The sequence below is a fragment of the Scatophagus argus genome, chromosome 14 (assembly GCF_020382885.2).
Source record: "Scatophagus argus isolate fScaArg1 chromosome 14, fScaArg1.pri, whole genome shotgun sequence".
Classification (NCBI taxonomy): Eukaryota; Metazoa; Chordata; class Actinopteri; family Scatophagidae; genus Scatophagus; species Scatophagus argus.
The window spans coordinates 16,731,321-16,743,469 of record NC_058506.1 but is presented as its reverse complement, the minus strand read 5'-3'; the positions used below and the strand labels follow the sequence as shown (position 1 = coordinate 16,743,469).

Sequence of the window (12,149 nt, the reverse complement as noted above, 5' to 3'; positions counted from 1 at the left end):
TAAGTTTTTTGGTGTTGATGTTTTTACAAAATGACCACAGTGTTTTATTTGGTCCAAAAACTGTTTTGATTTTGGTGGCATGTTATTTTTGGACACCAATCCATAACCCAATGGCCTCTGGTTGCCCTTATATGTTCTGACCTCTTGCTGGAATCTGTTTATGTCTGTGCGCCTCAGAGGGATGTGAAGAGAAAAAAAGGCAGTGTGAAACTCTGTGAGATGGCAGTGGGATTGGTAAAAACATTTCCTAAACACCACATCCGTTAAGTAGAAGTTTTACTGTTTATTGTTAGTTTTAACTGTTCAAGTTAAGTGATGGAGAGACTGTCTTAGCTGTCAGTGTTTGTGTGATTCATACCGTAGCCAAAGCCAGCAATACAAACAACTCCAGTAGACATGGAGGCTGGGTCCACCTCTCTCTGTCTCTCTGATAGAATTATGACTCTCTTTGCTCTATGCTTAGACCCTCAGACGATTGTATCTCCAGTCCATGTGCTACATGAGGCCCGGACTGAGTTGTGTAGGGAAAGAAAAGCCTTTTTCACTCAGTTAAATATGTCTGGGAAGGATGAAAGGCACGAAGAGGAGAGAGAGAACAACACATAAAGAAAAAGTCAGAGAATGCTGCAGTGTTTGTCCTGTGGTGCCAACCGCCGTGAAACTTTTCATGCAGTCACTATGGCGTCCTCTGAAACACGTAGCTACGTCTTGTTAGGGTATTGAGAGGGGGGTATGTAAAGAAAAGTGTATGGGAATGTGTGTGTGTGCTTCAGCTAAAAAGAGTCCTTAAATGTGCAGACAGCAAGAAATGAAGAGAATAAAGGAGAATGCCCAATGGGTAGTTTAAAAGTCTTTAAAGTTGACAGCATCTCTTTACGTTATTGTTGGTTCAACTTAATTCAGCAGTTCCAGTTTCCTGTCCCTCTAACTTTGCCTAAATGTCCTAAATCAAAAGCCATGACCAGCAGGAAGGGTTTTCTAGGAGGGATGCAGCAATCAAAGTAGTCCAATTTGAGGTACTTTTAGGTTTAAATCCTCAATATACCTGAATTTGAATGTGTTAAGAAGATTAAAAGCTTCTTCACTCATTTAATGTGTTTGTATCATTTCAAATTTTATTTTTTACCTTGCATTACTTCACTCTCACAATTTCATTTTCAGAAAGTATGCATTATCAATTTATTTGAAATAAATATATAAAATGTATAAATTCAGATTGTTAATTCTGATATATTACAAAAATAAAATTGGCTAAATTAGCAAATTCTTCTTTAAGGGAGAAATTGTATTTTTATATAATCTATGTAAAAATCCATCTATTGCTTCAGTCTCTCATCACTTTCAATTCAATTTACCTCATCCTGAGCCAAATCTTGGTGAGAGCACATGTGCCTCTCAAACATGAGCCATCTGCTTGGTTTTTATATCCACTTTTACATATACAGTCTTGAGAGGGCGGAGATGTGTTGCATAGATACTGTAGCCACTTCAGCCTTAGAGTAAACAAAAGACCCCAGAGGGTGAATTCCTTCTCTGCACTGCCGTGTATGTTCTGTACATCATTAACAACGCCATCACGGATAAATATTGACTGTAAACATTTTGGTCTCCTGAACAGACTGCTTTGACTTGTTTTCAACACAAAGTCATTTCTTGTTTGTGCATCTTTGGCAATGTATATCCTGTCACGGTCTGATCAATTTGGCACGACCACTGGCAACACAAATGACACGTTGTCAACACGGTTTCTGAGCTCATTGTGTTTCTTTACCGGTGTAATGGACTTTTTAACCGTTTTCATGTGAAACATTGTGCTCAAGGTTCAGTGTAAGCGGTTTAAGTTCAGGGTGAGGCTGCTAACCAAAACTAAATTACTGAAAGAGTGCATAGCTCAAAACAGCACAAATAAGATTAATGTGTCATTACTCTTGGAAATATTTTTCTACATTCAATCTTTGCAATAAAAAAGTGAATCTATGATGTGCCAGTTTGTTTTTCATTCAAGTTAGTTCATGAGAAAAGTGAATTACTTGTTCCCTGGTCCACAGTATTACATTCCATCAAATATTTTATTGAGGTACTTTTAGGTTTTGTTGAGACAAAACCACAATTGTTGACACAATTTTAAGATATCTTGCCAAATCAGCCAAACCACTAGGAACAATGTGAACGGAAACACAGCACATCACAGCAAGTACATCAGGTTACAAACACTTCACTTACAACAAAAACAACTGAATTGCAGGGCTGAAAGCTTTTTCCCGTTGGGCAACACATCAGTTTGGGTCACCGAGGATGAGGACAAATACATTCTGCAAGTTAGACCTCAAGTTTGATCCACTTGTGCTCTTCACATTATCCACTTTGTGAAAACTATATTTCTTGCACAGTGTACTGATTTAGCACACTTTCACAAGACCTCAGGGGCAGAGAGCCTTTCATCAACACTGCATCAGTGCCGATTTCTTCGACCTCTTCAGGACCACCTGCTGATTTCCCCCCCCAGGAATTTATTGCTTGTCTGAGAGCAACTTTGGGGTCATCCTATTGGTGTCTCAAGATCAGTGACTGTCTCTTTCTAAATCTCCCCTTAATGAGAATCAAAGCAAAGCTCAGTCAAAGCTCCATCCCTTCACAAGGCCAACTAAAATATTAGATGGATAAAGGGGGTTTCCAGTAAATCCTTGCAAACAAACCACGAGAGTCCCGTATATACACAAACTGTGCACCTTTTCATCCTCAGTGGGTAGATTTTGTCTTCATTGAAGAAATACAAGAATACACACACATGTGAATTCATAAATAAACACAGCAGCTCTGCCAGTTCTTGAATAAAAGAACAAGAGTATTTTTTCCATTTAAAGCCTCTCTTTCAGTCTGCATATGTTTCATCTTCTGTGTGATTCAGGTGTGAGTAAAAGCAGCCACATTCCATCAACAGGTGCATATAGTGTGTGAAACAATCATGAGGGATGAGTGAATTATGCTTATCACAAAAATCATTTTTTTGAATCAGCATTTCATTCTGGAGAAACCTCTGCAGGCTACACAAACGTTTCCTAAAAAGTCCAGAAATCGGTTGGCAACTGAACTATGACAAATATTCTAATGCATCGTCGATTCTCATATCAAATATTGTGCCAGCATTGCGACTATATCAGTAGAAGTATTGTCAGGTCTAAACTTTCACATTACAAAGTGCAAACATATGAGACTTTAGTAACAGATGGAAGAACCCTTTTACATGCTGCGTATCTGGGGCTACACTCACAGGCTCTACATGCTTTATATCATACAGTGTGGTTATAAATTGTTATTCCATTCTGCTGTGCACTTTTTGAATCATGTGAGGCCATAAAAACAAAATTACTTGCATTAGTGCTCCAGTTGCACCACAGCCGTTAGGAATAAACTTGATTACAAAGCTGTCAGGCCTTTAATATACACTAAACTGTGAGTGTTATTATAAAGCAAAACTGAAGATTATCTCCAGTCTCTTTCATCATCGACCAAATGCTCCTCTAACCGACCTCCATATTATACCCTCTCAGAACCTGCACTGTAGTAAATTTAAAGATCTGTATGTTATATGCTATCTCTTTTGAGTTACAGTACACGTTTACAGTTTACATCTGAGGAGCCACGGCCGATACGCTGCTCTGATTTATGGAGAGTCTCTTATATAAAGGTACAGAGACTTGACAAATCATGGCTGTCACAGACAACAGGTTGGTACCGTATGGACTCAGAGATCAGGAATGAGCAGCATGCGCCATAAAAAGTTCTCAGATAAAAGAGAGAAAATAGAGAGATCACACAGGGGATAAGGCTTTATTGTTTTTGATTTGCAACTGACTTTTTTTTTCCCTCAACAGAACAGTTTGATCATCAAAGATGTTCAGAAGGTGAATGGGGCAGGAGGCGGGAGATGAATGAATGACAGTTTTAAAGCGGGTGGGAGAGAAAGTGATTAGAATGAGAACTTGGTGTAATGATGATGGTTAGCTATGAAAGAGCTGTTAATCAGATCCAGATCAAGCAGACACAGAGTCAGAAATTTTTCCAAACAATCGCTGCTGTCGGGTTGTGTACCTTTCATCTTTTGTCTTAAAGATTATTTCAAATTGAGACATTTTCAAGCAGAACAACATGCCAAGCCTGCAAAATGATCAAGTTACATTAGATAAATATGACACGACAGAATACAGCTTTATTTTATAGGATTCCCGATGTCATTTTTCATTATTTCAATGTGAAAAGCAATGCGTGTACAAGCTTGTTTGTGTGTTTGTTATTTCCATCTTACAAGATAGCTCAGCTGCATGGGTTGAAACTGTTGTGGTGACTGCTCAGAGATGTGATGACCACAGCACTAGTCGCTGCAGCCTGCTGAGCAAAGCAAACTCGGTTTCTGGGCAACTCAAAGTGTTTATCTTCAAAGTGGACTGCATGTTTATAGATAGAAGCATAACTCTTTCAACGTGGCAAAGTCGCTCTCTCTATCGCTCTCTCTCCCTGTATCTCTCACTGTCTGTGGTTTGCTTACATTTTACTGTGTGGGTTTGTTTAAATCAAATCCATCCATCCATTTTCTATACCGTTTATCGTTCAGGGTCGCGGGGGAGCTGGAGCCTATCCCAGCTGACTACGGGCGAGAGGCGGGGTACACCCTGGACTGGTCGCCAGTCAATCGCAGGGTCAACACACAAAGACAGACAACCACACACTCTCACACTCACACCTAGGGGCAATGTAGAGTAGCCAATTAACCTAATGTGCATTGTGTTTGGTGTTGTGGGAGGAAGCCGGAGTACCCGGAGAAAACCCACGCAGGCACAGGGAGAACATGCAAACTTCACATAGAAGGGCCCAGACCGGGATTCGAACCTGGAACCCTCTTGCTATGAGGCGACAGCGCTAACCACTTCATTTTTTTTTTGGGGCCCTAAAGAGGATATAACGCGGTAATAGACTTATCCAAATCTTAGAACTGACACTTCCAGAAATAGATTTGTGGATTTTGTCTGTAGCATAATAATAAAGATGCGCAGCCATGGTACGTTATGTTAAATTTGGGTCTGTGCGCAGTACAAGTGTCATGCATATGGGAAGCATTAGCAAATGTGACTAATGCTGATTATAAAAAACACTTCAGAGGGTAAGTAACTGCAGCACGTTGTTTACTTCTCCCTCTCTCCCTCTGCTGTATGACTCTCACAGCTCACTTAAAATCTGCCAGCAGTCACTCTGCTTGTTGAATGAGTTATTACTGAAGGTGCAAAGTCATTTAATGGGGTATGAGGTGGCCTCTCACCTCCTGGTTTTCTTACAGGAATTCCATTTAGACTGTGCCATATATTGCAACTGTGTGTATTACAATATTTGACAATGTGCTCTGGTGTTGATACTCACACAGCAACACGTGATGAAAATCAACACGTTTACTGTGCCATAAAGCATCACTACAAACTGTGGGACTGCTTATGCACCGTTGGCCCATTTCCCAGAGAGGCACTAAGCTTACTTCTTTGACCAAAGTGCCATTTTAAATCGCATATGCTCAAATTGCATTTTCCGGATACGGCTTGCAATAGCATCGCGGTAAACTGAGCCTCAAAGCCATTAATTAGCCGATCTCTTTAAGAGAAACTACTGCAGGACAAAAGGCCTCATTTAAACCTCCAATGATGCAGGTTTACCTTCAGATTAATGCTATCCAGCAGTGGAGATGTGTGGACTGCAGTGTTTCTACTAGAACCCTGATCAAGTGCAAGTACTAACTGACAGAAGCAAAATTTACAGTTACAAACTAGTTTGCATGTACCAAAATGCACTCTTGAGATGAGAAAAGTCTACAGACCCTTTTTTTTCCTGACGACTAAAAGCACTTCTTCTGTTCCTCTTTTACTTTTTCATTGTTTTGTCTGTTTTTACTCGTCTTCAGCCTTCTATGACGCCAGTTTTCAAGGCTTCATTGGACCTGTGCTGTCTGCAGAAACTCTCACGTATGTTTAGTCCAGGACTCCAGAGTCAAGCAGTTACTACTCTTTAAACAAAGTAACATGTGTTTCAGAAAGCCACTTTCAAAACAAGGGTTAACTAAATTAAGGCCTGTACCCGGTTTAATTTGCACTGTCCCCTGAAACAGGCCCCACTATAGTTCGAGTTTAATGAACAGAGAACGACTTTGTGTGTGCTACCTTTTTAACTGTTTTAGCTGCTGCTGTGGCTGCTGATAAAGTTCAAAAATGAACTTTTTATCATGAGCAATGAAATCGTAAGAGGGGCAGATTTTGCGTCCTGACAAATTTATACTCAGCTTTAAAGCCTCGGTGAAGGGGATGTCTGAGGATTTAAGCAGCGCACATATTAGAGCCTGGTGGTCTTGCCATGTCAAAACTGGGGAGTAAAAAGAAATTAAATCCCTCGTGTTTTTCACAGTGCAGCCTTTGACATTTTTGTGCGGCATCCTGCAGTTAAGACCAGTGAAGAATGTCAACGATCGTGTCATGGTAATGCACTTCTCATTTTATTTAGATCCTTGGAAAAAAAGGAAATAAGAAGCTCCAGAGCCAAAAAAAAAAAGATGTGTTGGTAGAACAATAAGTTAAACACAAGAAGAGGATTTATGTCAAAGAAATCATTTAAAGACAATGAAAATGCAAAAGGCACGCGAGTGACTTGTTATACACCGTATGCTGAATCACAATAAAACAAATATGTACAATACCAAAGGAACAATGTGGTAACAACAGAATTTTCACATAATTTACAAGATAACTAGTATAGATGGCCTATCAGCAGCTACACATCACTGTTGATATCTAGAAAAACTGTCTAAGAAAATTAATTTTCTTATTCTCATTTCAAATTTAAAAAAGTAGTTTGTTTTTAGGAACTATTCTAAAATTAAGTGTTTATTTCACTTTTCACAATGAGCCAACACCGAGGTCCACGAATTGCAGTCATGATGACACATTTTCTCTCTTCTTGCAGTAAGAATTTCTGTCCCAAAAAAAAAAAGAGAGAAAATACATGCTGTCCTCTCATTTCTCCTTCTCACTTCTTCCTTACTCCCTCCCTTTCTGTTCCTCCTCTCTCGGAGGAAACCTAGAAGTATATTTCATTCCCTTTGATTCGAACTTGGCTGTGACCAGCAATTTGAGTTCATAGTAGGAAGGGAATGAAACTTTGCTTACTTCCAACTTCTGTCTTTTCCAAAGAGGAACCGTAATATATCTGTGTTGTGGGTCCAAAAAACTAAACAAAGCGAATATTACTCCCACATGTTGTAAGCTGTAGAGTCCCAGTTTACGAGTCTCTAACAGTTTTTTGTGGTCCATGTCTCCAGTCTCAAATGCACATGACCATTTTTAAAAGTTGTCATGAGAGCATGCCGGTGTCAAAATGAAGTGTTTCTAATAAACAGACCCAATGAACTCTGGGCTCTTGTTTTTATGAACTGGAATTCTTTGGTGTGAACATGAGTAAGAGCAGAAATTCCTCTCTCGGTCAGGTGCTTGAGAGCACTTCACTTACAATCTTTTGCAAATGTGTATGACGCCCGTTCAAAATGTCACGACTGCATGCACGCAGTGCTAAGTCGCTTCGCCATTAAAGTCTCATCTCTTGCAATTTGTTGCTTAAAAATTGTGGTTGCCGTGATCACATCTGGGAGAAATTCTTTAAATTGATTCTCACCAGCTCCTGTGGTTCCTCGCAGAACTTTGAGAGTGTCTCCAGCAGGGTTGTGTTTACATTTCAGAAGGTGGTGCTCGGATAGCCGCATATGGAGACATTTGCTACAGGTTAGAGTTCGGTAAAGCCATTCACCAAAGCACATTCCAGATGCTCACAACAAGAGATCTGCTAATAATGAGTTATTGCTTGTATCACGTAGCTGAAAAGTGAGCAGGAAAAGAGGAGCATCCAAAACAGGGATGCTCTCCAGTTTTGTAACATAAACAATCTGAAAAGGAATGAACTGTATAGATGTAAATTAGAAAATGAAGAAGTCCATCCACAACAGGAGTATAAATGTGTAACTGTAAAATAGTTAAAAAGACAACGAAACCTTTAAACCCCTTTAACCAAAGCTTAAACAAAATATTGTTATACCTTAAATGCCTTTGCAAAACACAGACTGACATTTTGTAGTGCTGTTGTTATAATGGCTAAACGCAAAATTAGTCCAAAGGCAGAAAAACCACCAACTCCTCATCACAGCAAACGCAGCTTAAATTCTCTTGAGATAATCCACCAAACAGGCATGTACTAGTGTTTTAAAACTATTTTAAGGCTTGAGTGTGGGTTGTTGTGAGACACTGATTATTATGCTGGTGATAAATTCATGTGCTGATTGTTAGAAAAGCAGATATCTGGAGTACGCTGGTGTTTGTTGCAATTTGTGCATGTCTTGCTTCTTTGCACGGAATATTCTGGTAATATGCTGTGCTTGTGATGTGGATATGAGGACATGTCCTTAGCTGGTGCAACATTTTTCTTGGATCGAATTCATACTGATTGAAGGATGAGGGCTGTCAGGCTGGGGACATACCCTACAACGTCAGCTTTTTAAAGGCTTCGGGTTTTAGGACACTCATCAGATCCAAGCCTTGTTCTGTCAGCATATTTCAATATTCTCAATATACATAGCATTTATCAAGTCTGTCAGCAAAGAAATGCTGATCTTGGATCACCGAAACACATTTTGAAGGACTCTCCCAAAAGCAAAACTGATCCAAGATTGGCATTCCTGCTTGACAGAAACCTGATAAATGTAGGATATGATACTCAGTAGCCCCATTCTCCCAGACTTTAGTTTCCCAGTCATACTACAGTATAGCCAGTGGCAGCTTCTTCTCAGACTATCTCCACTTTGGAGTTGGGGTAAACGGCAACAACGTCGTAGCCTTCTGGGGGCTGGACGCGTGCCTTGGCGTGGGTCTCACAGTACAGATTGTCCTCGATGAAGAAGTAGCCTTTCTGTTTCAGGTTGATGCCGCAGTCATCACATATGAAGCACTCGGGGTGGTAAAGCTTGTCCCTGGCCTTCACAATGGTGCCACTGGATGGAGAGATGGGGGGTGGGGGGGGGGATAAAGATCGTTTAAGACAATTTAGCTTGAAATAAATTCATTTTAAGCCACTTCAGGGTTATGATTCATTTCCTTCATTTCCTTTTAAGACTCAATGTGAGATAGTTCTCCTGTCCTGAAGTAAAACAGATCGTGTGCGGTGATGACAGATTTATTTCCATCTTCTACATTTTCTGCTGCACTCTGAGTCTGAACCAGAGTTCTATTTTTATTGGCAGTGCCCAGAAAGAACACTGCCTTAATGTAGCGTAAGGGAAAAGCGGAATAAAGATATAGGAGACCAGACTTACAGTAGAGCACTGAGAGCGATGAAAATGCATGAAAGCATGATAGGAAAATCATGTATTTGCAAGCAAACTGCAAAATGCAGAGTGCCTTAAAAGGCACCGCAAGCAGTTTTTAGAGCGGTGACATCGCCGCAGATCAGGAGTTCTCGTGACTGTAACCATGCAGGCATTTGAATACATTTTATCATATGTCGTATTTATGGGCTGTTTTCATAAAGGACATCCTGAGCGCAGTCGGCGGTGAAGGTATGGTTACACGCATTTATACTGTCACACCTGGGAGCTGAATAGCACATGTTTATTCTGCAGATCTGGCTGCTGATCAACACTGGTGCATTCAGAAGTTCAATGCTTCACCCGTTCACACAGTGATGGCGGTTGTCAAAGGGCGTTGTTCATTCAGTGTTCCCAGTAAGACTTTCCTTTCTGGACTGGGGATTCGGGCCAGCGACCATTCAGTCATAAGCCTGCTTCTTTTTTTAGCCGCTTTCCCCATCTAACCACAGGATAAACTCTTGACACAGTGCTCTATATTTGTTTAAAACACTGTAAAATGCTCCGAGGTCATAACGGCCTTATTGTGGCCCGCGAGCTGCTACAATGCAGTCTTGTTAACAAGTGAGCCGGTGACATCACTGCTTACCTGCAGCTGGTTTTATAGAGGGGAGGATTACCGGTGCATGTGGTTAGTTTGGCACAAGTGTGTGTGCATATGCTCGCACTTAATGTTTGTGTACGTGCACTTGTGTGTATGGGTGCAGGTAGGTATGTATATAGGGTGTGGAGGATGACTTGGCTTAATCATTAAAATGATAAATGGGAATAGATCTTCTCTGAGTACTGAAAAGGCCTGTCAGTGCAGGTCGGCCTGCGTGAGTTAACCTCTTTGATTCAAAGTCAGCAAAGAACCTTGACTCACCTCACGTAAAAAAAAAGAACCTTTATGACCACAGGAGGAGTGATAAAACCAGTAGCAGACATACAATTTCCAGATGGCGATTAAAATAGTTGAGTATAAATCACTCATATTTTCAGTATCACATTTTCTTTATCTTCAGCACACTGTTGTTTCATGCTGTGGTAATTCCATTTAAAAAACAATAATTACCCTTAAACCATGTGTTCAAATGGAAAAAAAACTTTTAAAATATTTTACATATGAATTAAACATTTTGGATGTACTGAGTGGTCTTCACACCTCAAGACCACAAATTGAATGGCAGCTATCTGAAAAGGGTCCATATACTTAGTATAGTTGAGATGTTCTACCTGTGCACTTCTTAGTATTTACTTAAAAATCACGCCATGATCTATAAAATACTTACACTATGCCATTACAGCAGCGTGTGCACTGGGGCAGCTTCTGGAGACCAGGCATGGGGCTGGGGATGGGGCTTCCCAGTTTGGGTATCGGAGACCTGACCGGCGACTTTAAGTTTCTCATCCTCTCTGTTGGGGACACGCCTAGAAAAAAGAAAATAGCCACAGAATAAATGAAGGAACGATGGAAACTGCACCATAAGCCGAACCTGACACACAAACATACTTCTGAGAAATATTTATTATTCTCACAGTCAAAATCTTATATATGTATTCCAATATGTGTGTGTGTCTATCAAAGGAATAAACCATACAGATTTATGAGAGCTGTGTTTGCACTTTGCAGGAAATTCCCTTTGAGTTCCAGGTAGTAAGACTAGAGGATGGTGATTGTCAGGTCTGAAGGAGCCTGGTAAGTGATACAAAGATGGATTAATATTTCCCACACTAACCTCAAAAAGAGGCTCCAGGGGTCAGTTTCTGTTCCCCATTGAGATATTTATCACTATTTCTGCCCCCCCCCGCCCCCGCCACAGATGCATGCTATCCTGCTGGCACAAGGACATGGCACAGACATCCATGTGAGGGATAATTTATGTTTCATATTATTCTTATAGTCTTCTGCCACGTTTTTTTGGTAGTCATTAATCATGCACTCTTTGCAGGTTTGTGATAAATGTATAGCATTACACTGACAGATGTTTCTCTTATTAAAACTGTGCGACTTGGAGCATTACAGCTTTAGCAACCACCTGCAAAACACTTGATAATATTCTAACAACTGTCTGAAATATCAGACATACTTGCGTCCTTCAACATGACAAGAAATCGTTTAAAAATGACCTATTGTATCACCCACTTGAGGCAATATAATACGTTTTGCTCATGCAGTAAACATAACACTACAGGCAGCAACTTCAATTGTCTGCTATATTTGCTAAGGAAAAATAGGAACTTGGTGTTTCTGAAAGTTGAGTCACGTTTCTCATTAACCTTGTTGCTTCCTTCCACAAACAGGATGCTGCCACTTGACCTCCTCCTCGGCCCCTTCATCATGTTTGTCTACATGTGATTATTCTGAAGAGATTTATGCTTTCACTTTCAGACTTCTTCAAATACAACTCGAAGTATTAAATCCATTGTAGGTGTCAAAAATGAATTACGCCATCAGTCATCTAAATTAACGTGGTAATGATGCATTCATGCGAAAATGTTTGAGCCACCGAATAAAATTTCTGATCTCATTGGAAGGTACTTCCTGTCCTCAAATTCTTTCTTCTGCTTTCGCTTCCTCTATGTCTTCCTTTCTCTTTGACCTCTTGGTGTCTCTCACTGCTTCCTGTATGCTCCATTCTAGAGTCTCCAGTGGTACTTTCTAGTAGGAATTCATCAGTCAATCTGGCCAGGCAAGCGGCAGGGAAAACTCTCCTGTGTTACAGAGTCC

General features: G+C 40.4%; 1 protein-coding gene across 2 annotated transcripts in view; it reads right to left on the bottom strand.

Annotated features, from left to right (window-relative positions):
• Window positions 1-6,507: 6,507 nt before the first annotated feature.
• The window catches only part of pdlim4 (PDZ and LIM domain 4), a 42,837-nt gene continuing 37,195 nt past the window's right edge, over window positions 6,508-12,149 (bottom strand). For both annotated transcript variants that reach the window (XM_046410309.1, XM_046410310.1), the window contains exons 6-7: window positions 10,711-10,849; window positions 6,508-9,067 (exon numbers count right to left, since the gene is read on the bottom strand). In XM_046410309.1, coding sequence (XP_046266265.1) covers window positions 8,863-9,067; window positions 10,711-10,849 — 344 coding nt within the window. In that variant the 3' untranslated portion in view covers window positions 6,508-8,862. The remainder of the gene's footprint in view (window positions 9,068-10,710; window positions 10,850-12,149) is intronic.